The sequence below is a fragment of the Mirounga leonina genome, unplaced genomic scaffold (assembly GCF_011800145.1).
Source record: "Mirounga leonina isolate KUSES-001 unplaced genomic scaffold, KU_Mleo_1.0 Mir_91, whole genome shotgun sequence".
Taxonomy (NCBI): domain Eukaryota; kingdom Metazoa; phylum Chordata; class Mammalia; order Carnivora; family Phocidae; genus Mirounga; species Mirounga leonina.
The window spans coordinates 28,237,243-28,264,482 of NW_023270839.1; the positions used below are offsets into that span (position 1 = coordinate 28,237,243).

The 27,240-nt window shown below is 37.0% G+C and overlaps 1 protein-coding gene across 6 annotated transcripts in view; it reads right to left on the reverse strand.

The window, feature by feature from the left end:
- FAM214A (family with sequence similarity 214 member A) overlaps positions 1-27,240 on the reverse strand; it is a 97,859-nt gene that overhangs the window by 63,316 nt on the left and 7,303 nt on the right. The window contains exon 1 of one of the 6 annotated variants that reach the window (XR_004677247.1): positions 8,022-10,314. The exons of 3 other annotated variants lie outside the window; for them this stretch is intronic. Coding sequence is in view for 2 of the 3 variants with exons in the window: in XM_034993768.1 (XP_034849659.1) it covers positions 8,022-8,058 (37 nt within the window). In the remaining variant the exon portion in view is untranslated. Of the gene's footprint in view, positions 1-8,021; positions 10,315-27,240 lie in introns of those variants that run through there. 2 more of the 6 variants (XM_034993768.1, XM_034993769.1) reach the window with 2 other exon arrangements.

Below are 27,240 nucleotides of genomic sequence, written 5' to 3' on the forward strand. Positions count from 1 at the left end.
ACCATTCCTAGTTTAGCTGGTACATAGGATGCATAGAAGAGAATAACGAGAGATGAGGTGAAAAAGAACCCTATCTACCTTTGTTCACTTCTCTCATTTCTGCCTTTATGCATCCAATGCTCTGACCCCACATAAAAAAAAAGTTGTACAGATAAAAATTTAGGCCACAGGGTGGGGGGTGTGTGTGAAACAGGTGAAGGGCTTATTGTGATGAGCACTGAGTAATGTACAGAGTTGTTGAATCACCATATTGGACACTTGAAACCTGTAACATTGTATGTTAATTATATTGCAATAATAAAGAAAGAAAGAAAAAAAAAGGGGCGACTGAGTGGCTCAGTTGGTTAAGAATCCGATTCTTGATTTCAGCTCAGGTCATGATCTCAGGGCCCTGGGATCAAGCCACAGGTCAGGCTCAGCGCTCAGCAAGGAGTCGGCTTGAAGATTCTCTCCTCCTCCCTCTGCCCCTCCCACCCCCCTAAAATAAATAAATAAATAAATAAATAAATCTTTAAATAAATAAATAAGGCATAAAATAATGAGATTATCTCTGTTTCAGTTTAAACACATAATTCATCATTGGGGCTTATCCATCTCATTTGATCCCATTACACCCCTCCAGGGCTTTTTATTTTTTTTTTGTAAGAGTTCATTGCACCTTATGCTTTCCCTTCCTAAAACTTAACACAAATAAAATTAAATCATTATTTGCATCTCTCCTCTAACCCATTAAGCTCCACAAGAACAAGTTGGTCCTGTTGTCCAGCCTAACTGCTTGGCATGAACAAGCACTAGAACACTTGCTGAAATAATGAATGGTCAGTGTTCTATTATATCTTGTTTTCTTCTTATTTCAGCTTATTTCTGATTAAAGTGATAAAAGCTTGCTATTACCCTTTTCAGGTAATTACTTTATTCTTCTCTTGGGTTTAATATTTTAACTGCCAACTGGTTTTCTATTTTTTCTAAATTTGAAAAGTCGAAGTTGGAAATAAAATTCTACAAATCTATCACCTGAAACACTACCCTAAACCTAATTAGCATCTCCTTAACTTTCTTTGCTTCCTAAAGCAAGTCTTAATTTAGTCAACAGGGACCTAGTCTCTGCCCCCTCTTTTGTACTGAAAAAGTTTTGTTGTTTTTAATGCCCTTTATCAATATAATTCCTTTTAAACTTTTTAAAATAAAATTTTTAAAGTAAACTCTAGGCCCAACATGGGGCTCGAACTCATGACGCTGAGATCAAGAGTTACTCTACCTACTGAGTTAGCCAGGTGCCCCAATATAATTCTCTTAAATGAACAAGGAAACATTTGTTTTTAAATAATGAAAGTGGGTTAGGTAATCACCAAATCTCTAGCCTATGGCAAAAACATTTAAACTGTCAAAAATAAGAGACAGAGAGCATTTTGAGTTCTAATTTCCCTATTGATTACTGGAAATCTGCCTTTTTTCAGGGATTTACGGAGCAAATTCATCATAACAAACTACTGGCTGCTTATATGATAGGTTGGGGGCAGCTTAAACTCTAGAAAAGAGAGCTAAATTTCAAGTAATTTTGAAGACTGGCTAGAAGGTAAGAATTGAAAAAGAGAAGTATCTACCTTTCAAAAATCTCAGTGAAATCTCCTTCTTCTCCCAAAGGCAATGGGAGCTCAAGCTGCAGTGCTGCCTTCAAGTGGAGGACAGTCTGATGGAGATGCTACAGACAGATCTAATTCACGGTGACGTGATAAGTGGTAACAGGGGTAGATTAGGGTATGCTTATGAGGAAACTCAATCTTGGAAATCAGAGAAAGCGCCCAGAGGACTTGATATTTAAAATGTAAGAACTGAAACTAGTCAATGTTATTGAGGAAATTTCCATCTGTCATGCTTCCTTCAAGTCCAGGCTGCCAGAAATGTGCTTTAAACCATACCATCAAGGATGCATGGGCACAGACTTAGAGCTACACAGATTTTATGCATTTGTTCTTACCTGCACTAACCCTAGAGAATTTAAATTTTCTGTGTTCTGCATAAACCATTAGACCTAATTCATCACTGTTTTAGGGCCTGAAAAATCCTCAAGTAGGAAATATTGTCCTCTTCATTGTCCTTTGTGGGAATATTCCTGGCCCTATGGTATTATCACCCCATACCTCAGAAAGAACCACGGGGGAAAAAAACTGAGAAAACGGTGTCAGAGAAGGAAACAAAGTACTGTCTCTCAAAACCACAAATTCTTCTGTACATTCAGAAGATGACCCTGTGCTAAAAACAAAACAAAACAAAATAAACAATTTTTAAAAATTAATGCTTTTATTCGATGTCTAAAACCAAGATACAGTCAATAAATTTCTTAACCTAAGAGAATTTATGAACCTCTGGATATTTTCCACAAAATCAAGTGTGTATATGCATAGATGCGGGGTTTTTCTCCTAGCAGGGACTGACAGTTTTCAGCAGACTCTCAAAAGGGTCAGTACCACAAATTGAGAAATACTGGCATAGAGCAATCTCTCTCTTGTTCTTTTTCTGTGTGGATTTTTTTTGAGAGATGTGATTTAAGGTAAGTATGTTTTTCCCCCTTCCATCCACCCCCTACCCCAAGGACACAATGCAATGCAATGAGGTTAAACCAGGATACTTATTTCTAAAATGGTTCTCCGATCCTTTTTGTCAGTTGCAAAATAAGTCTCTGGACCCAAAGCAGAAGCTAGCTAGTTGGGTAGTACTACTGAAAATATTAACAGTGATAAAATGGAATACACTTGGAAAAGATGATCTTTCCTTTACACTTGTTTATTCTCTAATTCTCAATAAGCTAAACTGTATTGTCAGCAAGTTGGAGAGCTAAATAATATTAGTTTATGTAGGAATCATAAAATCTTAGCACTTGATGAAAATATGGAAACCAGGATGGGAACTCAGATTATACCTCTCTCCTAAAACAATGTTCAGTTATGACCACTCAAAGCAATGAAAAGTCTACAGTCCGTTGAAATTTTGTGTACATATTAAAATGATTAAAGAGCATTTTCTGAACATTTTGGCTTGGAAATTTGTGTTTTCAAAATTTAGTCCTACACCAACAGCTTTTTCTTTGGAAGTTTTTATATTTTAACACAGTTACATTCATCATGTATGTGATGGTATTTAATTTTTGGCTCTCAGGTAGCTGACTTGTCCCTTGTCATTAATGTGGGTGTCAAATACAAGGTCACCCTTACACTAATCCTAGCTGAGGGATTCAAAAGAAAAATCAGAAACAAGTTACTTCCCAGGAAACAAATACCTAGTGGATTTAGCAACTCTAATCAGTCAGCTCAGCATTTGTGGATACTTGTGTGTACATGCATATGCATGCATACATACACACCCCCCCAAGATAACACTACATCAAACAGAGTATTTTTTTCTGCCTTCCCTTCTTTATTTACCTTTCTACTTTACCCATTATTTCCTGACTATTATCTTTCTCCAGAAACTTACTCATGTACTTCTCTATGAACTCTGTGTCCTTTCTTCTGCCCAAATCTCATTATTTCCATGACTCTCTAGATCATGAAGTATTAGAAAACTGAGAAAACTAAAATTATATCAACATATGTGAAGCTCAGGGGGAAAGTCTAAAAAACTACACTTAAAATCCTCAGAAATCAAAAATAATTTTAAAGAGTTTATTATAAAATCTCACATTTTATTGAGTGTTAACTCAGTGCCAATAACCTGAGTAGTTTTCTTAAACTGTTCCATTTAAATTCCACAATTACCCTAAGATCTCCTTATATTGACTGGGAAACTACTGCTCAAAGAGGTGAAACTGTGCCCAGTACTGCTAAATAATAAAAAATCAGGGGTGCCTGGGTGGCTCAGTTGGTTAAGTGTCTGACTTGATTTTTTTTTTTTTTTTAAAGATTTTATTTATTTATTCATAAGAGACAGAGAGAGAGAGAGAGAGAGGCAGAGGGAGAAGCAGGCTCCCCGCTGAGCAGGAAGCCCGATGCAGGACTCGATCCCAGGACCCTGGGATCATGACCTGAGCCGAAGGCAGACGCTTAACCATCTGAGCCACCCAGGCACCCGTCTGACTTGATTTTGGCTCAGGTCATGATCTCGGGGTTGTGGGAGAGAGCCCTGCATCGGGCTCTGCACTCAGTGTGGTCTCCTTGTCCTTCTCCCTCTGCTCCTTCCCCTGTGCTCTCGCCCTCAAATAAATAAATAAAATCTTAAAAAAAAAATCATACAGAATATTAAGCAAAAAAAAAAAAAAAAATCATACAGAATAGATTACCCCAAATTTGACCATCCCCCAAAAATCTCAAAATTCTAAGGAAACAGAAATCAACTTAGATTTTTAATGGCCAATATTTAGCAATAACATGTTAAATAACAGGGCTATATACAACTGACTGGCAGTTTCCCTTTCATATTCAGGATGACAAGAAGCTTAGAGCACAATCTGAGGCCCAACTATGTATGAGCCTGTATTTCCTACTCCATCTTGACTATTTCCTATAATTTATGATGTCCCTGTGTTTATCATAAAGCTTCTAATTCAAATCCTTTGATGTTCAGAAATCTTTGAATGAATAAAATTGAGAAGACCAGCAAAGAAACAAGAAGATATTTTTAGTTTCTCAATTAATGGCCATCATGCTACCACTTTTAACTTAGCCCCATCACAAAGGATTATATAATCAGATTCAAGCAATACTGCATTGACTACATTTTTAAAACCTGGGTCTTTGATTTTAGATATAGCAACATCTGAAGATTAAAAAAAATAAGATTCACTATAGTCTTCCAAAGCAATACAGTATATGCAATAGCATGTTGCTAACTGAAAATGCCTGACAGAAAGTTGTCAAGACTAAACTTCCCTGCTCAGCTATGACAATCAAATCTTTTTGGAATTCAGAATATGAACAAGTAATGGAATTTCTTCAAGGGGGGGGGGGGGAAAAAAAAAAAAAAAAAGGGGAAAAAAAACAAACAGAACTGTATCATATAGCACTTATGCACACATATAGGAAACAAATATTTGGAATAATACTTGAAGTAGGAATGATAAAAAAAAAAATTTCATAGGAGACCTGGAAAAAAAAGAAAAACTCAGATTGTCACCCGTTCCTGAGGTTTTAAGTTACAGAATTTTTTGAACTGTATATAAAACACTACATATTATCGCCTGGTGATTTCAAAATAAAGAGAAACAACTTTATTTAAAATAAAAACATATCAATCATTGCATCTGATAAATATTAGTAAGTGGTCAAGGCAAAAAAAAAAGAAACCACTATTTTCGAGAACTGAACTATTTTTCTACAAGTACATAAAAGTATAGTCAATTTAAAGATTTGACATAGAATAAGACAATAAAAATTGTATTGTTAGGGGCACCTAGGTGGCTCAGTTGGTTAGGTGACTGCCTTCGGCTCAGATCATGATCCCAGAGTCCCGGGATCAAGTCCCACATCAGGCTCCCTGTTCAGCGGGGAGTCTGCTTCTCCCTCTGACTCTACCCCCCTCTTGTGCTCTCTCTCTCACTCTCTCTCTCAAATAAATAAATAAAATCTTTAAAAAAAATTGTATTGTCAAATAACAGATGAATTCAAAAAGTTGAACTATGCTAGCAATGTTACTACATTTGACCAGACTATAAACATCAATTATTTTCCTGACGTTTTGATACTGGACAAACACTTTCAGATGTTCCAGTATAAAAAACATCTTTGGGTACTGAGCCCAAGAATAAAATCCGAGATTCTGCCAAGACTATTCCTCCTGCCTCACAAAGTCAAAGCTTTTGTGTAACACAGCAGTAGACACCACTTTCTTGCCAATATCACGTTCCTTTATCTTTTGCAGCATATGAATGAAACCAGCCTGCTCCTGGGAAGTCAATTAATTCTCAAGAAATGAAACAAGAGGAAAAAGTAGCAAATCAATTCAAGTAAAACTCGGTTTTTGTGGTTCTATGTTAAAAAATAAAATTAGTGATTGATGAGAATGATAGCTCGAGAAAATGGAAATGACTAGAATAGCTTCTATGTGGTTAGAGTTATATTTAATGAACTTGGGTCCTCCTATCATCCTCTGCCTCCTGGCACCTCACAGATCTTCTTTTGCATATGAGTGCTTTACATTGGATGATATCAAGTCCAAAGAATATAATAGCTTTCTTTATTTTGCTATAATTCTTCTTAAGTTTTAATTTAAGTAATCTCTACACCCAATGTGGGGCTCAAACTCATGACTCTGAGATCAAGAGTCTCATGCTCTTCCAACTGAGGCAGCCAGGTGCCCCTATTATGCTATAATTTTTATGATACCTCCTACCAAGTTCAAGTTTTGGGGTACACCCAACAAACTGAAAAAAACTAAGAAATGTAACATGCAGGTTCATGTTAAACATTTTAATGTTTATGGACAATTTGTTTTATAAATTTGCATTTTTTGAAGTCTTTAACTTAACACAAACATATGTACCATTAAAAATGATCAGTGATGGGCACCAAAGCATGAGATATATTTTGAGTTCTTTCCAAAGAAAAGAAATATTTCTCCTCACTTATCAAATTATGCTAACATTGACTGCTAAATCTACTTAATGACAGGTATGTCTTGCAAAGAACAACAACAAAACAAATCCCTATAGAGATGAGAAACAAAGCTCTAATATCAACTTTAAATTTATATTATACTCATTTTATTCATCAGACATAAATCACTGAGTTAATTAAAAAGGAGCCAGTTACACAACCAGGTGAAAATGAATAAGCCAAAGAAAATTGTTCATAAATGGGCAATATGCTGTTAGTCTTCTGTTCTGCTTTAATTAATTTTTTTTTTAAGATTTTATTTATTTATTTGACAGCGAGAGACACAGCGAGAGAGGGAACACAAGCAGGGTGAGTGGGAGAGAGAGAAGCAAGCTTCCCGCAGGGCAGGGGGCCCGATGTGGGGCTCGATCCCAGGACCCTGAGATCATGACCTGAGCCGAAGGCAGACGCTTAACAACTGAGCCACCCAGGCGCCCCTGCTTTAATTAATTTAAAAGAATCATTAGTTAAACCAACTATGTCAACTCTATATGAGAATCTGTAAAAAACTTTTGTTTAAGATATTTTAAAACTTTCGCATAATCAATCAGTTAAATAAACTGGTTTTTCCAGGTCCCGTAAAACAAAATTGTAATCCATATTCTGTTCAATTATTACAAATATTTAATTAGTGAGGTTTAATTTAATGAGATTTTACTATATTTGCAGGATTAAGTAAGACAGATACAGAATTATTACATTTTAGAGGCTTACTCTAATTTTACAATACTATCTTAACCATTTGTGGTATGTTGTCTTTAACATCCTTTATTTTTCCAGTTTCCATTTGGACATTTAACAGAACAGAACACGACACTGACTTTGCGGTTGGATTATACTACCATCCTTTATCTGAACTGCACAGAACTAGTCAATGGGTCAAATTAATTACAAGATTGTACAATTTGTGGTAGTATCTTCAGAAATCCTTTATAAAAAGATGGCACATCAATTTCCTAAACGATGCCAAAATTCTCACTAAGCTAAATTCTGACAATCTGTCAAATACAGAAACAATGAATTCAGTTAAAAATATGTAACTTCTTTTAAATACATTCTCCTTAACAGCTTTTATTTTCAAAAAACACCTCCTGCTCCCAAATACAGTTCATGCTTCTGGCTAACCCCAATTCTCTTCCTTGTGTTCTCATTTTTATCACATTTTCCCCCTATTAAAGTGAGCACATTGTATTTTGGTTTCTTTTCTTCCTACTCATTGTTCAGATCAGCATTTTAATAATCTTTTAAGCAAGGCCGTTCAAAGAAAATATGAAGCTAAAGAAAAATTCCCCAAGTTCAAGGTTTTTCAAAGTGAGATCATTTTTCTAGACCTATTTATTAAAAATCTAGGCAAAGCAAACACCACAACTGGTAAACAGCTACAGAAGATTGGAAGTTCAAAAATAAAGCCGTTAAAAACACTTCATTACACACCTTCTCTGTGAAGCCCTTTGTTTCCACTGAAAACCATACTGGAATCCTTGTGTAAAAGAAGGGGCCTTCTGGCTGTCAACAGCTACACGGTCAGTGACTGAGGGACCCAGATGTCTGCAGTGGTTAAAACAAATGTTCGGCAGTGGGTGCTGATTCCGCTTCCCTCTGTGTAAGGTTTTCCACAAAGGCAGCAGAGTACGAGCACACATAGCAACAGCACTCACAGCTGATTGGATGGAGGGTGTGCTCAGCCGCCCCTGCTTGCTAGGTCCACTACAGCTTCCTGTCGACTTGGCAGCACTATCATGTTGTCTTTGCTCTTCTTACCAACTCAGCTGTGTTTAGGCAACTTGAAAGAACAGTAGAAGGATAACGACAAAAGTATTCTAGCATGAGCCCCTAAAAAGTATGCCTCTGGATGTTTTTCGAAGAGAGAAATTCATAAGGCAAACATTTATTTCAGTATTTCACAGGAAACAGGACAAAGGGAGTGGTGGAGGGAATCAGCTTATTATTTCACATTTCAAGTAAATCAGGTTCTACCAAGAGAAACCCTCTGAAAACACAGAAAGCACTAAGAACTGAAAGCAATTAGAATAAAACATCAACCTCCATCTACCTAGAACAAAGAATTACTTTACAACAGACTTCACAAATTCCAAGAAAAGCACAACCTGTTCGTTAAAATGGGATAGGGCATAAAACAGCCCTCCTCAAATTTATGCAGTGCCTTTTAAGGGGTAAGAAAAATTGATGTTAATGGATTAGAAAAAGACCAAAAAGGGGAAAATAGTTTCTTAGCAAACTCTTACAACAATGAAGATTTAGCTAGGCATTTGCATTAAAATGTCTCTTTTTACATAAAACAACATTTAGCCTGAATTCATCTATTTTCTTTATCATAATTTTTCATAATATCATAATTTTCTTTATCATAATTTTAATTATCTGCAGCTATTGAAGGCATAGGAGATTTTCTTCAGGTTTCAAGTACTGGGCTTCAATGTACCAGTCTACACTATCTCCTAAGCCTTAGAAAAACAAAAATCCTTCCCCAACTTACAAAGATGTTTTGGCGGAGTTAATGCTGGCAGTGAGATACACAGATATGAAGGTTCAGAAAAATTCCCTTTTAGGAAATATTTCCCCTGAACATCACATAAACTAGGATAGTGTTTTTTAAACTTTTAAGGCAATTAAGCTCTTTTTATTTACATTTTTTCCAATAAAATGCATGATTAGTGGTGGCTTTAGGATTTCTATACAACTGAGGTTTGTGGGAGTAGGCAGAGGCTAGAGAAACAGCACACTGTTTATTACTCAGATATTTGTTTATGTGGAGTGTCTTGGGGGTAGGGAGCAGAGGCTGATGGAAATGTTGGCTCCATTAAGGCACCCCATGAGCAACATGAGGCTATTTTTAAATGAGAGGCCACAAACAACACTGCAGTTTCAAATCAGCCCCAGAGTGCACAAGATTCCTGTCCCTGAAAAAGCTTCTAGGATCCCTGGAGTTTTACAGTATACAAGTAAGAGTACAAAGCACACAACCTGTAAGAGTTAAATGTCATTATTACATTAGTGTAAAGAAAGAATCTGATCATTGGCCCCACAATTAACCAGAGGGAGAGCTGCTAAGCCCTCTGAGAAATAACAATAGGGAAGATGTATTTGGGAGCACAAGAAGCCTTTGGGGTAAGTGACTCAGAGAAAGAAGGGCATAGTAGAGAGAACATTTAGTTTGGAGTCAGGCCAACCAACCTGGGTTCAAAACCTGAAATTGCCATTTACAAACAATGAGACCCTATACAATTTACTAAACTACTCTGAGCTTCTGTTTTCTGATCTGTAAAATGGAGTCAACTCACAGGGCTACTGTGAAGGCTATAAGGTGCTGTCTGTCAGCCAGACTGGACTTTTGGTTACTAAGGATCCTAAGCTTCTTCAAACTGTGGAATTTTGCAAATACTATTTATACCTCTTCTAGTAAGAGTGGTCTCCCACAACGCCTTCAGTTGATAAATCTCAGCTTAAACTTCTCTTCCCCAAGGCAGCTTTCCCTGATCCAAGACTAGTCTTACGCTCCCTATACCTCCTGCTTAGTACTTAGTTCATAGAAGGTTAAATAATTATTTGCAAAATGGCTGGTTGAATGACATTCTCCTCCACCACCTCTAAGTGCTTTAAAGAGAAGTACTATGTTTGTCTACGTTATTGCTAACCTAGCACCATGCCTGATTTATGTCCTAAATAATAGTTGATTTGATTTCACATTCATGGGAGGTAAACAGAACAAGTATCATTATCTGCACTGTTCAAATAAGAAAATCAGTTCTAAAAGTTTATTTACTCAAGTCGTACAACTAGAAGTCAAAGGAAATAAAATTTTAAAAATTTTTTGATGAATAAGTTTATAATTCAAAATTAATCTCTTCCACTCTCAAAAAAGGAAAAATAATATACAATCCCTAAATTATTTTGGAATATTTCCTTTCAGTTATAATCCTCAAACTTTTAAATTAAAAGCTAATGATAGTCTCTATCTATAATCTGATTAACATACAAAGAGAACTTACAAAAATTAAATTTAGTCAGGTGCGCCTGGGTGGTTCAGCCAGGAAGCGACCGAATATTGATTTCAGCTCAGGTCATGATCTCAGGGTCATGAGATTGAGCCCCTCATCAGGCTCTGTGTTGAGCGTGAAACGTGCTTAAGATTCTTCCCCTCTGCCTCTGTCCCCCCTTAAAAAAATTTAGTCAGAAACATGTAATTATAAATGAATAAAACGTACATGAGACATGCCACCTTAAAAAGTAAAATCCAACAAAGAGATTTAGTGAAATGTTTCTTCTGTGCTGCCAGTTTTCCAAAAATTTCATAATGGCACTTTACTTAATTCTGAAGAATGCTTGCTTTTCCCTGCTTTTGTTTATCTTAGTACGCAAAGCTATAAATGGGTATGCTATAAAAGAATGGCATGTTATCTACTTTGTAGGTCTCAACAGTCTACAAGTTAAAAATCTGAATAATATGAAATTCTATACTAAATGTTAGTCCCAGGTTCTCAATTCTCAACCCCCAACCATGAAATACCCCCCTTTTCCCCCTGCAACTCACACAGCATGGTCAAAATTGTGCTCTCCAAATGGACAGCTGAAGAAATATAAATTACTTATATTATCCTCATATAAGGAAATAAATTAAAGGTCTTCCATGAGTTTTTTTAAACTACATATTCGAAATATAAAATGGAAAAGTCTCAAATATCAACTGTTTCAGATCATCTGTGCCCTCCATTAGCAGAAATAATTGGGAACTATCTACTTTTAACATACTTTAGAGATAATCATGCTAGCTTGGATACTTTCTAAACAAAAAGATACACTGCTAGGGCGCCTGGGTGGCTCAGTTGGTTAAGCGACTGCCTTCGGCTCAGGTCATGATCCTGGAGTCCCGGGATCGAGTCCCGCATCGGGCTCCCTGCTCGGCAGGGAGTCTGCTTCTCCCTCTGACCCTCCCCACTCTCATGTGCTCTCTCTCATTCTCTCTCTATCAAATAAATAAATAAAATCTTTAAAAAAAAAAAACAAAGGGCGCCTGGGTAGCTCAGTTGGTTGAGCGACTGCCTTCGGCTCAGGTCATGATCCTGGAGTCCCAGGATCGAGTCCCGCATCGGGCTCCCTGCTCGGCAGGGAGTCTGCTTCTCCCTCTGACCCTCCTCCCTCTCATGCTCTCTGTCTCTCATTCTCTCTCTCTCAAATAAATAAAATCTTTAAAAAAAAAAGATACACTGCTACTAGAAAAGAAAAGAAAAAAAAGAACCCTTTACAGGTAATGATTTAATAGCTTCTATGTAGGTAGGCCCATGGCCCAGGCCCAGTGTTAGTCTCTTTATATACCTATCTCCTCTGACCCTGTAGCAGTTACTATCCCTGAAGATGAGGAAACTGGCTTATTACTTGACCAAGAACAGTAGAATCAAATGGGAAAAGCCAGGATTCAAGTTTTGGTCTTCCTAAATCTAACATGCATGCTCTTAACCAATGCTATCCTTCCCTTAACAACTCCTTTTTTATATACATTTCCGTAAGGCAAATATGGCATCATATAAGAATAAAGTTTAATTACAGAAATCTCAGCATTTTCCACTTATTACTCATTCAATAAGCACTATTACAGCCCCATTACACCTCAATTCTGTCACTGATACACTAATCATAGTACAGGAAAACAGGATTTGACTGCTAAACAGGGAGCCAGGCCATAGTTATAAAGTGTGATCACTGCATGAAGACACAAAAGATTCAATCTGTAAAACTTCACTACTTCATATTCATAGATCACATACATAATCCGGAGAAAGTAAAAGAAGTAGAAAAGAACAATGACCAGGAACCACAGATCTGGGTTCTAGTTTAAACTCCACCTTTAATTAGCTTTACAATCTTAAGTACTTCTCTGAAATTGCTCATTTATAAGTCAGGAATCCTTTCTTCTTTTCTTTTTTGCCTGCAATGTTGGTTTGTTGTTAGGATCAAATAGGACAGGGTAAAATTATTTTGAAAACAGCAGTGTTCTACACAAACAGAAGATCATTGTCTCCAGTGGTCTTCTAGGGGATAGCAGTGTAAACGTGTTTGCACAAAACTCAACCTCATTACTGGAATGATCCTTTAAAGCAGCAAGACAAAACGGAGGAGAGCCAGAGTCTAGGAGTTCAAGATCTTTCTACTTAACAAGCTGTGCTATCAAATTATTTAACCTGAGTCTATTTCTTTACCTGTAAAGTGGGAGTAATAATTCCTCTAAGAGTTATAAATCACCTAGCCCAGGACTCGGCTCTCAAGCAATTGAAGGCTCCTCTTTTCCTTTGCAAACATCAGGTCTATAGGATGTTAGTAAAGGGCAAATGTGCACACACACACACACACACAAGGGGCAATTACTATTAATGAATAGTATACTATATTAATAACAAAGATAAAATTTGAATCTTCACTTCTAAAGATTTACGACACTGATATTTTTAAAGTTTCTTAAATAATGTCACATTTAACGACACATTTCACAGTTCAGTAACAAATTTGCAATAAAGACTAAATAATAGCTAAAACTTAACACTGTTAACAGTTTTGGAAATTAGGAAATTTATGGTTTTTCTCATTAGATCACTTTTTATTAAAAAACAAAATGTTATACTGTTGGGTTAGTACTAGGATAAATTAAGCCATAATAAGTTACATTAATTTCCACACACACAGAGATTTCTAGCCATCATTGTTGCTGAAATGATTACCCAGTGATTTGTATTCATTATGAAATGGTACAAATAAGCTAAGTGGCCAAACAGCAATCCAAAAATACTGTGTTTTTAAGAGCTAAAACATTTCTTAAATTAAAATATTAAAAAGTACCTAAGAGACTTAATTGGGTTTCTCATCCTTCAAAAGATTTTGGGTTATGATGACCTAGATTAGCTCCAGGAGCAGAGCCTTGTTTACAAAATCTCAGATCTTGGAGAGAAGAAAATGTTCTAGCCTGTTTTTGGCATCATTCATACTACATTGTTTAAAATGAGCTAGAACAGGGGTTATTTATAATCTAAGCTACTGGACAAACACTTTGTCTAATAATATCTTGTGCACACACTAGTCAGACTTACTAAGTATCAAGATCAGGTATATAAGAATTCATTTTAATATCCTATAGTACTCTTTATAAATTAATATCATCATTATTACATAAAACATGTGCCAAGATGCACTGGGTTGCTCTTTACCTATACCCATACTTCTTTAAAGACAAGTTCTAGGATGTTGTTAATCTCCTATCGTATTATAAAGAACGGTATGTTTGATCCAGTCTTAAAATCTAGAGCCATCATGAATTTTTTTATTCTGCTAAAAAACGACGTTTTACTAAAAGTATTTCCATGGAAATTAATGTATCTTTCTTACACTTATTTGTCCCTTTGACAATCTAACTTTGTGAAATAAGAATATTTTGTAGATAAAGACACTGAACCATAAAGATTAAGGTAGGTGGTGGATTACCTAGCTGAATCACCTAACCCAGGTTTAATTCCAAATCCTATGTTCTTCTTTTTCTACAACTACCTATCATCGGTACATGTCTTTACCTCTACTAATTATGCCAATAGTCATACAAATGACAGATTCTGCATTTTAAATTTTGGAGAATGTTAGCAGAAAGCTGGTAAAGTGAAACAGCTATAACAGAATTAAATAAACCTCATGTACCTTTAGGAAAAACTCAATTGTTAAGTCCCCAAAGCTCTAATACTCTATTTGCTTGGATTTTTAAAAATTCACTAACTTCAGACTATTTCATATAGTCTTGTTTCCAAAAAATATGTCTAAACTCTCTGGCTACCTGTAACACCTCAAATGCTAACATATCTGAAACTGAACTAATTGTCCTCTGAATGGGATTCACCATTATTATTGCTCCCAATTCCCTAAGCTTACAAAATTTGGAGACAACCAAAATAGCCATTACTTATGTGCTTTTTAAGTGCCTGGCACAACCACTTCATTCAGGTGGTTGTGCCATCATAACAAAATCAGATTATGTCATTATAACAAACCTATGAAATGAGTATTTTTATTGCCTCAATCTCAACCAATGAGGAAAATGAAGCTCAGAGAAGTTAGGTAATTTAGTCAAGGTTACTCAGAGCAGGTGACAAAACCAGAACCTGAACCCAGGCCCTTCTAATTCTTCCAGATGCTAAAACAATCTCTAGGATTAAATGTGCTGTCAAGTTAATTTAAGGGGTTGGAACTATCACTTTAGTTTTAAATAAAATAGGAAAAAAGAAAAGATCAGCTACCACTGCAGAGCAAGACTAAGTAATGACTTGTTTGGGAGGACAGTGTTGGGATGGAGCAATGTCAATTGTCTTTGTAATTGTGGGCTGACAAAAAAATTTTAAAGCCATTGCTCCACGTGATACTGTCTCTCAATTACCACCATTCCCTGCCATGTCCCCAAATAGATATTTGGTTCAACCTTATCACATTCAACCAACATGGACTTTGAAAGCACAGATTAAAGACTGATATTAAGTTTTATTTTACTAAATAGTTTAAAAAAGCAGCAGCTGCTAGAGATTTACAACCAAAATTCACACAACCTCACATGCTGCCACAACTCAGTTCCATAAACCCTTCTTTACCAGGGGTGACACTACACTACTAGAGACACAAATGTTTAGTGATCTTTAAAGATACAGAATGTATAAATTCTGTAACTTACTGCATATACCTTTTTGTAGAGAGGGAGACAGTTGTTTTCTTTATCCTCATTTAAATGCTACAATCGGTCAAAACTGTTCATTTTCTTTTTTAAGATTATTTATTTATTTATTTATTTGAGAGAGAGAATGAGATAGAGAGAGCATGAGAGGGGGGAGGGTCAGAGTGAGAAGCAGACCCCCCGCTGAGCAGGGAGCCCGATGCGGGACTCATCCAGGGACTCCAGGATCATGACCTGAGCCGAAGGCAGTTGCTTAACCAACTGAGCCACCCAGGCGCCCCAAAACTGTTCATTTTCAACATTATTTTAGTTTATACAATGATGCCACCCAGAAAGCTTGTGGAAAATACTTATCATTGACTACCCTCAATAGTTTCTAACCTTTTAGACCAGGAAGGTTTTAGCTGCATTGCCTAGAGGGCAAAATCAGTAAGGCCTCACGAACTGAGCACCTCAACTGAAACTTGCAATTACTGAGAAATAAATTTCCATTCCTCATTCTCCAAAACAGAATATCCAATATACATACACACACACATACACACACACACACACCTTATATTCAAACCAAAAATATTTGAGATTACTACAAATAGAAGAGGGTAGTGGAATGCAGGAATTCTACAGATCTGTGCAGGCCATCTGATATGCTTTCATCTGGGCCACTTCCCCTACTCCCCACCTGAGCCTCTTTCAACACAGCACAGGGTAACCCTCCAGTCTTGATCTGTCTGTCTGTTGACTCAGGAAAAAAGTCAGAAAAGACCACAAGTTCCAGAGGCCATGTTAGTTCTTGTTCGTCATTGCATTTCCAGCACAGCACATTATGAAGATTTGTTTCAGAGAAGAGAGGGAAAGGGATCCAAATGTCTCAACTTTTACTATATTTAACAGTAAATTCTAAAAGTGGTTATTTTACCAATATATTATGTAATCACTAATATAATATTTATCGCAGAAGGCATTGTTCGTAAGATTTCAGATGACTTTGAACAAAAAGAACATTTTGTCAAAATAGGTGCATTTTGGTAAAAACATCTTAGAATCAAGCATTTCTGAAACAAATTCCAAGTGTTTTGTACTAAATCAAAGCAAGTATTCCATGTTGTCAATCCCTTGATTTATACAAGAGTCCACATAAATTATAAAATATTATATGCAATATCCTACAGAACACAGCTGGGGCAAATTGTCTACCTGAAGCTATACTTAAGCTATTTTAATACAGAATGAAATATGAATTATGGAGTGTGCTAGTAGGACAGCAAAACGGCTAATTATTAGGGTGACCATAAAATTCTTTGTCTAAACAATGAAACAGAGTGAAAGAAGACAACCGTGAAATAGGATTGGACAGAGGTAACAGACGTAAACCAGGACCATCCCAGGTAGCATTTCCATCCCATCCCCAGAAAATCTGAACTTCTGGCACAGTTAAATAGAGATATAAAATGGTTAACTCAAATTACTTTAATTTTTAAATTTTTTTAAAGATTTTATTTATTTATTTGAGAGAGAGAGACACAGCGAGAGAGGGAACACAAGGGGGGGGAGTAGGAGATGGAGAAGCAAGCTTCCCGCGGAGCAGGGAGCCTGATGCTGGGCTCGATCCCAGGACCCTGGGATCACGACCCGAGCTGAAGGCAGACGCTTAATGACTGAGCCACTCAGGCGCCCTGCTTTCATTTTTTAAAATGAGAATTTTCTTATTCCGTGAAACTCACTGATATAAGTCAAAATATAAAATTTATATATTTGAAATAATTTAAATTGTGTATCAGCTTTTCAAATGCTCTTTAAAAAAAGTTAACCATGTACAATTCACTACATCCTAGGATACTTTTGTCTGAAAGGAGAAAGATCAAGTCTTCATCCACAAGGCACTGATGGTGATTAAGCATGCATAGGCAGTTAAATGTTTTTTCAAGTGTCTAATAAATGCCAACTCCATACCAACCACTGTCACAGGACTGAGAGAAAGAGTCAGATGTGTCCCAGCCCTTGGAGAACAAATATTCTAGGGAATGAGACAATCTAATGTGAGCAAATGAAGGAAACACAAATTATGCTACATGTTCTTTCAGATCCTAAAGCATGCCAGGTTCTTTCTAAATTCAAGACCCTTGCACACACTACTCCCTTGGCCTGGAATGTTCTTCCCCTCAATACTTACATAGTTGGCTCCTTCACATCCTTGGCTCACTTTCTCAGAGACGCCTTACCTAATCATCCTAACCAAAGGGGCTTTTCCCTGCCCTCGGTTAGTCACTCTCTTAGCCTTTGTAGTTTCTCTTCAGAACACTTACAAGATGTACCTATTGGGGTGCTTGGGTGGCTCAGTGGGTTAGCCAACCAACTTGGTTTTGACTCAGGTCATGATCTTAGGGTCATGAGATGGAGCCCCGTGTTGAGCTCTGCACTCAGTGTGGAGTCTGCTTGATGATTATCTCTCCCTCTGCCCCTACCCACCACCAACTCCTCTCTCAAATAAATATATTGTTTAAAAAAGAAAATGAGGGTGCCTGGGTGGCTCAGTCGTTGAGCGTCTGCCTTTAGCTCAGGTCATGATCCCAGGGTCCTGGGATCGAGTCCCACATCGGGCTCCCTCCTCGAGGGGAAGCCTGCTTCTCCCTCTCCCGCTCCCGCTGCTTGTGTTCCTGCTCTCGCTATCTCTGTCTCTGTCAAATAAATAAATAAAATCTTAAAAAAAAAAAAAGTGCTTTTAAAAAAAAAATAACAAAGAAAATGAATGGGGCGACTGGGTGGCTCAGTTGTTAAGCATCTGCCTTCGGCTCAGGTCATGATCCCAGGATCCTGGGATCGAGCCCCGCATCGGGCTCCCTGCTCAGCAGGAAGCCTGCTTCTCCCTCTCCCACTCCCCCTGCTTGTGTTCCCTCTCTCGCTGTGTGTCTCTGTCAAAATAAATAAAAAATCTTTAAAAAAAAAAAATGAATATGTACATATCCTACTTGAACAAATGTTAATATATTAATAGATAACATTTTATTATTTCTTCAGAATCAAATAACTATTCTAAGCACTTTACATGGATTACCTCATTTAATCACTATGATAACCCTTTTAGTACTACAGTTAGCCCTGTTTTTCATATGACAAAATTAAAGACAGATTTTTCTCTGTATTTCTATATAATAAGCTTACACTGCTAACTGATTTTTAATTTCACGTTATCTCTAATTTCATTTATTTTTTTTTCTTTTTAGCATCCTGTTTCAAGGATGAAATAATGCCTTTCACTTCGAGTCTATTACCATTTGACTTTCTTCTGAAAGTAGGTATATTTTATTTGGAGAATAATGTTAAAATAAAATCACCTAGTCTATGTTTCTTCCAAGTTCCTTGAGGGAGGCTGATTGATCATTAGGTCATTTCTGGTGCAGAAACTAGAGGCAGCTGTGCTCTTGCTAGAGGTAGAAGTATAGACACACTAGACTGGCTAGCAGGAAATTTGAGTTTTACTTTCATCATTGGACAGATTACTTCTTTTTCTCTGGGTCTTGTTTTCCTAACTGTAAATATAAAAGACTCACTATTTCTAATGACCTTTCCAACTCTGATTTCTAGCAATAGCATGATTTTCAAAGTAACTTCAGAATAACAAAAGGATTTTAGTGTCCTGAGCTCTTGGTGATGGAATTTAATCTGTACCACTAAGTAACCTGAGGATTTTTTTTTTCACTGTTAGCTATTCAGAGTTCCCTGGCAGATACCTGAACCCTGCAACAGAAGCTACAAGAAGAAGCACAGGTCAGGGCTGTTATATGCTGGACTGTAGAAATCTGCCTCCAGGACCAGCATTTAATCGACACAATTACTAAGATTTGAACACACTTCCTCAAAAGCATAGGTATATTCCTTATCCCAACTTCTGAATGAGTATTCCAACTTAACACACATTTCAGACAATTTTCAAGGAGTTATGAATGATGGGATCTAAGATTTCCTGCTTTGTGCTCTTTCTACCACAATACACTGAACAAATCCCTCCTAGGGACAAAAAAAAAAATTTTTTTTTGAAGCTTTGGTGTGAAAATGTTTATTTGGTTGGGTGGCAGGGAGGAGACACGTCCATTCCCTCCTTAACACAGGTAGGAAAGCTTATTCGGTATTGGGGGCGGGGGGGGGGTCTCCTTACTCCCATAGTTCACATGTGGTTGGAAGATACAAAGGCCTCTAATCCCAGAGTTTATGATGTTTCTGCCAGCAAATGTCTGAAATGAGAGAAAAATTTCCAATTTTATCCTATTTTTCTATTTGTTATAACACACAGCTGCTTTAACAGTGCAGTTTAACTATTCTGACAAAAGAGTATCTAGCCAATAGCTATGGCATTGTCAGTATTATATACATGTTAATATTCCCAAGAATTTTCATAGAAGGGAACAAGAATCCCTCATACAATTACAAAGAATGGTGGCAAAGGGGAAAAAATGGAGAAGAAAAAAGATTAGCCAACAGTAGAGATGTCAGGTAATTTTTATAATATCAGGTCATAATGTAATATTGAGAGCTAAAAAATGATTTTAGGGGCGCCTGGGTGGCTCAGCCATTAAGCGTCTGCCTTCGGCTCAGGTCGTGATCCCAGGGTCCTGGGATCGAGCCCCACATCGGGCTCCCTGCTCCGCGGGAAGCCTGCTTCTCCCTCTCCCACTCCCCCTGCTTGTGTTCCCTCTCTCCCTCTGTCGCTCTCTGTCAAATAAATAAATAAAATCTTAAAAAAAAAAAAGATTTTAAGACTGCCAGGTATTCAATAATAATTCTCTGCTGGTTTATAATGAAATTAAATAATAGAAATATACTGTCAAGGGTGCCTGGCTGGCTCAGAGCAGCGTGTGACTCTTGATCTCAGGGTTGTGATTTCAAGCCCCACATGGGGTGTAGAGATTAAATAAATAAAACTAAAAAAAAAAAAAAAAAGAATTATAATGCCAAATTATTCTTCCAAAAAGTTCTCTTTAATCAGACCAAACTACTTAATGATACCCACTATCAAGTGAATGAAGCTCAAACCCCTTAGTGTGATGACATTCAAAACCCTAATTTTCCTCATTCGTAACTCCTACAATTTGTTAGTCTACCTGCTATCCCTTGAACATCTTAATTGCTCAGATTGTCCTCTCTTTCAGTCCTCCCTGTCTCAAACTCTGTAAACTTCTACCTATCCCAAACATACCTGTCTTTTAAGTCTCAATTCAGCTGTTGTCTTGGACAAAGAGTCTTTGCCATGAAATTAATCACTCCAGCTGAAATTATTTCCTACAAACTCTGAAGGTAGACATTTTTACCATTTATTCCATTATCAAATGCCTTATGTTTGTGTAGTTATTTCATCTGATCCTCTAATAACTTTGAGAAGTGGGCATAAATATTCCCATTTAGAAACAAAAACTGATACTGGAGAGTTAATTCTTAGGGTTATAAAACTAATAAATCACAGGAAAAAAAATGTATAAAATTTTCCAGTAATAATGAGTTTTATGGTACATCACAAAGATAACTAAAATTCATGCAAACATTCATTTAATAATAAATTATTTATTGAGCAGCTACTAAACGTCAGGTATCAGTCCACACATCGGGAAACATAGCAGTGAACAAACATCACTAAGTCCCTGCCCTCATGAAGCTTACATTCCTATTGGGGAGAAAAACAAAAAAGTAAATAAATAAATATAGAACATCAGATCAAGCAGTGATAAGGACTACAAAGAGGAGTAATGCAGTGTAAAGAGAAAAGAGCTGTACTTTTCCTAGGATGGTCAAGAAGGCTTCTTTGAGGTGACAACTGAGCACAAAGTCAAATGAAGGACAGGGTCATGAGATATGTATTCCAGAAGGGGACAGAAAATGCTAAGGCCCCATGATGTCAACGTGCTTGTCACTGAAGAACAACAAGATCAATGTGCCAAGAGTGCAGGGATCTTAGAATACTAAAAAAATGAGGTAGAGAGGTAGCCTGAGGCTTTAGGATTAAAAGCATAATTCCTCCCAATTCAAATATAATTCTTTTCAATCAAAAAAAAATCTTGTAATTTCATCAATACTCATTATTCTCTTAAATCTATTTTGTCCAAGTATTTTTTAAGCTAAATAAGGAAAAATCTGCAAATATCTTAATTGTCCTATATACATGACCTAATTTTTTTCCCCAAACACCAATACTTTTACTCACTTCTACTTTTACATATGCTTACAGAATAATCTAAAACCTTTCTAAATGTTGTTCAGTATCAGGGTCTAACTCCTTTTCTGTAACAGGAAGCAATTTACTTCCTTAAAAGGCAACATGACTAAAGACAATATTGGGACAACTTAGGAAATGTGAATATAAACTATACGTTAGATATTAGCATTGTGCCAGTGTTTGATTCCTTGAGTATGATAAGTGCATTGCAGGTATATAGGAGAATGTTCTTACTTTTAGGAGGTACATGCAGTGATGTGATAGTAAATGTCTGGCTCTGGAGAGGGGGAAAAACCTGGTTTTTGACATTGCCAATTTCTATGTTGTAAATGGCCACTATAGAGGATTATAAGCAACTGACTTGAAACAGAAATGGGAAGAAATGTACACAATCAGCTTTCATGAACTGATACCAGTCGGTTCCAAGTTGAAGTACTCAGGGTTGAAGTATCATGTCTACAACTTACTCTCAAATTATGAAAACAAAAAACAAAAATGAAAACCCCCGTGTCTATTTAATTTACCCACCTGCCTATTGAGAGATAAAATGAAAGTGGTAAGATGTTCACAATTAACCAATGAAAAGGCATTTGATTAATGGTATGATTCAACTTTTCTGTGGGTTTAAATTTTTTAAAAATTAGATATAAATTACAGAGCAAGCAACGTAGGAAGTTTAAAGAACTCCTATAGCCAATTCTTTTGTAAAATGATTAAATCAGAATTTTGTGCATTAGTATCCTTTGATCAAGTACACCAAATATGACAGTTTTAACCTAAAGTTATTTTTTAAGACCACCATCTCTTAAGGAGGGCACTAGTCATGATGAGCAATGGGTGTTATACTGTAAGTGATGAATCACTAAATTCTATTCCTGAAACCACTGTTATACTATGTTAACTAGAATTTAAATAAAAATTTGGGTGGAAAAAAGCAATTTTCCAATATTAAGTGATAAAATTACATATTCTTTCACTATTATAAATTTATATAGAAATAACCCACTAGAGGGCGCCTGGGTGGCTCAGATGGCTGGGCGTCTGCCTTCGGCTCAGGTCATGATCTCAGGGTCCTGGGATCCAGCCCCGCATTGGGCTCCCTGCTCCTTGGGAGCCTGCTTCTCCCTCTGCCTCTCTCTCTCTCTCTCTCTCTCTCTCTCTGTCTCTCATGAATAAATAAATAAAATCTTAAAAAAAAAAAAGAAATAACCCACTAGAGGTGCACCTGGGTGGCTCAGTTGGTTAAGTGTCTGATTCTTAATTTCGGCTCAGGTCATAATCTCTCTCTCCCTCTGCCCTCCACCTCCGCTCATGCTGTCTCTCTCTCTCAAAAAAAAAGAAAAAAAGAAATATGAGGGGTGCCTAGGTGGCTCAGCCCTTAAGCGTCTGCCTTCGGCTCAGGTCATGATCCCAGGGTCCTGGGATCAAGCCCCGCATTGGGCTCCCTGCTCTGCGGGAAGCCTGCTTCTCCCTCTCCCACTCCCCCTGCTTGTGTTCCCTCTCTCCCTCTGTCTCTCTCTGTCAAATAAATAAAATCTTCAAAAAAAAAAAAAAAAAAGAAAGAAATATGATACCACTTCACAAAAGAAAATTGTTAATTTGGTTAAAAAATGTAAAAGAATTTTCTAGATGTGAAGATAAGCTTTATAAATGGCCTGATTTCAGATACTGATAACAAATTTTAATTCCATTCAAGAACATATAAGTTTGGTAAACAGGAGAATAAAAAATGGAAAATTCGTATTAATTTAAAACATTAATCCCAATGAAAAATCAGTTGTGCTCCCAAAGGATAAGTTGTTTTTTAAGATTTATTTATCTAGGGGCGACTGGGTGGCTCAGTCATTAAGCCTCTGCCTTCGGCTCAGGTCATGATCCCAGGGTCCTGCTCAGTGGGGAGCCTGCTTCTCCCTCTCCCACTCCCCCTGCTTGTGTTCCTGCTCTCGCTCTCTCTCTGTCAAATAAATAAATAAAAACTTTTTAAAAAATTTATTTATTTATTTTTTTAAATTTTTTTTAAAGATTTTTAAAATTTATTTATTTGACAGAGAGAGACACAGCAAGAGAGCGAACACAAGCAGGAGGAGCGGGAGAGGGACAGGCAGGCTTCCCGTGGAGCAGGGAGCCTGATGCAGGGCTTGATTCCAGGACCCTGGGATCATGACCTGAGCCGAAGGCAGATGCTTAACAACTGAGCCACCCAGGCGCCCCTATTTATCTATTTTAGAGAGAGACAGAGCACACGAGGGGGGCGAGGGTTAGAAAGAGAGGAAGACAAGCAGACTCCCTACTAAGCGGGGAGCCCAATGTGGGGCTCAATCCCAGGACCCTGAGATCATGACTTGGGCCGAAATCAAGAGTTGGACGCCTAACTGACTGAGTCACCCAAGTGTCCCTCAAAAGGATAACTTTAAGTCCAAATAATGGTCATACTTGGAATAAATATTATTACTTATTAATAGTGTGAATTATGACTAGATTCCCAGGCTAGCCTACCAAAGGTTTTTTAACCTACAATGACCATTACTTGCAGCATCATGGAAGAAGTCTGAATTCAAAGTAGAAGGGCCATGCTCCAAGCACTAAAATCAATCCTGGGTAATATTCTGAAATGAAGAAAAAAGCAATTTGGGGCACCATCTCACCACTTAAATATTTTCAACCTCCCTCCAGTGTCCACCTCTGCTTCAATCTCTCTACCCTAACGCTGCTCTAAATGTTCACTGTGGTGTATTATCACCCAGAAATAGTTGGTGTGTTCCAATTACCTACTTTTCCTCTCACTGCATGCACATTACAGATGTGTAGTTCAATGCTAGTTTTGAGTTCCTCTAGTAGTATATTGCAGAATACAAGATTCAGAGTAACAATAAGGATCTGCTGATCTCTTATGCCTGTAATGACTAGTCTTCAAAACAGAGCATGAAAACACTCATTTCCTCAGTGCAGCTCATTCAAGCTGTGTATCCCTGGAAGTAAAACACTTAGCAATCCCTATCCTGTGCCAGGCATACACTAGGTGCTGAACCATAGATTCTCAGTTCATCTCTCCCACAGTCCTTAAGGTTGATGGTGTTAGAACAAAAAGACCTTAAGTTGAGACAGGCTATGCAATTTGCTCAAGCTCATTTGGTTGGTTAAGTGCTGAAGTTAGAATTTCTATCTGTCTGACCCTAAAGCCTCAGGATTTTAACTCTTCCTGCTTTATAGCACGCTGCTAAAAAGGACTCAGTGAGCCAATTTTATACCAAAATATGGCCATCATTTTAATATTCGTTAAAAATGTTTAATTAAATATACATTTATTAATCTAAGTGAATCTCTAGTTGGTATAATTTTAGTCAGGAGACAGATAACTTTGAAAATAGTAAAAATCAGGCACAATGTGAATGGATGTTTAGTTGAGTGTCCCCAACTAAGATGCAGTTAGCTGTGCTTAGCAGCAGCTGGCCCTTTGCTCATCTACACAAATAATTATTCCCACTGGGTAAACTAGTCAACATACATAGCACTTCATAGCTTATAAAGTTCTTTGACACATCTCACCTGAACCTCAGATGCAACACTTTGAGTCCCGGAACATTTACAGAAGAGAAAACAGGTCTGGGACTTGACCCCAGTCATAGAACTAAGTGATAGAATGGATCCTGAATTTAAACTCTAAATCCTTTGAATCTTTTTCCTATTAACCTAAGCCTACCTCTTGTACTCATAAACCTGAAGTTCTTCAACCAATTTAACCTCTCTCCCTAGAGAAATAGCCAACAGGAACAAATTCTGCATGGTGGATGGATGGCCAAGAGCTTCCAGCGAATGTTTGTGGATGGATCATTTGTTAATCAGATGTGTACAAACAGGGACCACCTACACCAAATAGCTTTTGCCTACTCCTTTGTTATTTTACAACACAGTATTTTAATTCAAAGAGATTTAATCCATTTAAAAATATAACCTTCCTTTAAGTTATAGGCAAGTGTATTTAAAATCTATTTTTTAATTGTGCATAAAGTTGTGATAATAGCCTAAGAGTCAATAATTCAAACAAATCCCTAAACTGGCAGAATTTCAGTAGGTGTGAGTACAACAGTGATTGCTGACCTCTGCTTCTACTATTTGCTCCACAAACATTGAGAAACACTAGTAATTCATTCGTTCAACGAATATATATTAAGCACCTCCCAAGCACCTACACTGAATCTACCATATATAAGGGTATCTGCTAGGAGATGGGAATACAGCTGAATAAAAGACAAGGTTCTTGGCCTTAGGGAACTTAAAATCTAGTTGTGGAGACAAACAATTAACAAAAAATGACAAAATGTGGTCAATTCTACAAAAGAAACAAGACTGCTGACATAGAACAACAAAGGGCATCTAATTTAATCAGCTAACATTAATTGCACACTTAAGACAGGGTAGTCAGAGAAAGCCTCTAAGAAAAATGACATTTAAGCCAAGATCAAAAGGAGCCATCCATTTCATATCTGGAGAGAAAGGCTTTTTAGGCAGAGGGAATAGGCCATACAAGGCCCTGAATGATTGTCAAAAACCCACAAGGTAGCTAGCAGGGATGGGCAGGGTAAACAAGGAGAAAAAAAATGCAAAAGGCCTTCTTACTGGATGAATATCTTTCATATAAAAAGGAAAATATGAGAAAACTCAACTCAGATTATTGCTAAGCATCATGAGTATTACACATCGATTACTGTCCAATATTTTGACTTTGGTACTGGCGTTGTTACCCAGTTTATCCTGTTTCAGCTTAATACAAATGTCTGATATAATGAAGGAACTATTCTGATTTTTCATCCATTTGAGCAAAGACAGAACTACTGACAAACTGACTTTGGTTTACATACTGAAAAAGAAGTACTGTTTCCAGGTACTACAATTTGTTTTTTTCACTACAAAAAAAAAAAAAAAAAAGATCAATATTAAGTTAAAATTCTAAGTCTGACATTACGTCAGTTTTTTTTATATTATCTCAGTTTTTTAATATCCTCAGCCTCAAATGGGAGGAAAACATTCCCATAACTAGATACAAAGTTGAGAAGACAAAAAAGTAAATAAAATTTTCTTCATTTAATTTTTTTCTATACTTGCTCACAATGTAGAATGCTCAGGTTCCATGGGTTTGTTCACTTTTTGAAAAGGAAATCACCTTTGAAATCATGCTCCCTATATACACATTAGCCTCTGAAGTCTGCCTTCCAATTATCTTTTTTCTCATGCTTCAAAGAAATGACAGTGTTCCATCCACGGAATCATTTCCTTCTTACTAGATGACTGGCAAAAACATGTAGACAGGGAACGTCTATGTCAATCCCATTAGTGTCTAATTTCAGAATTTATATCAAGTTATTTAACAGCTACTGATATGTCAAGACCCATCAGTGTCAATGGATGATAGACCAACAGTAACTTTTGACTTGAGATCACAGTGCGTATGCAAAATATGTACAGTTGAATTAGCCCTTTTGTCTTCCCCATCTTTCTCTAAATAACTGACTTCTTAGAGTATGTCTCATAATAACAAAAGCAGTTCAGATTTGAATGTTTACTATGTGCCAGCCATAGTTCTCAGCAACTTAAATACATATATTTAATCCTGAAAATAACCCAAAGCAAGGTACTATTACTCCCCCCATTGTAAAGATAAAGATGAGGCAGAGAAAAGTTTTCCAAGATCACAATACCTACCAGATCTATTTTGTGTTTTCTGCAAGCTAGTTTGG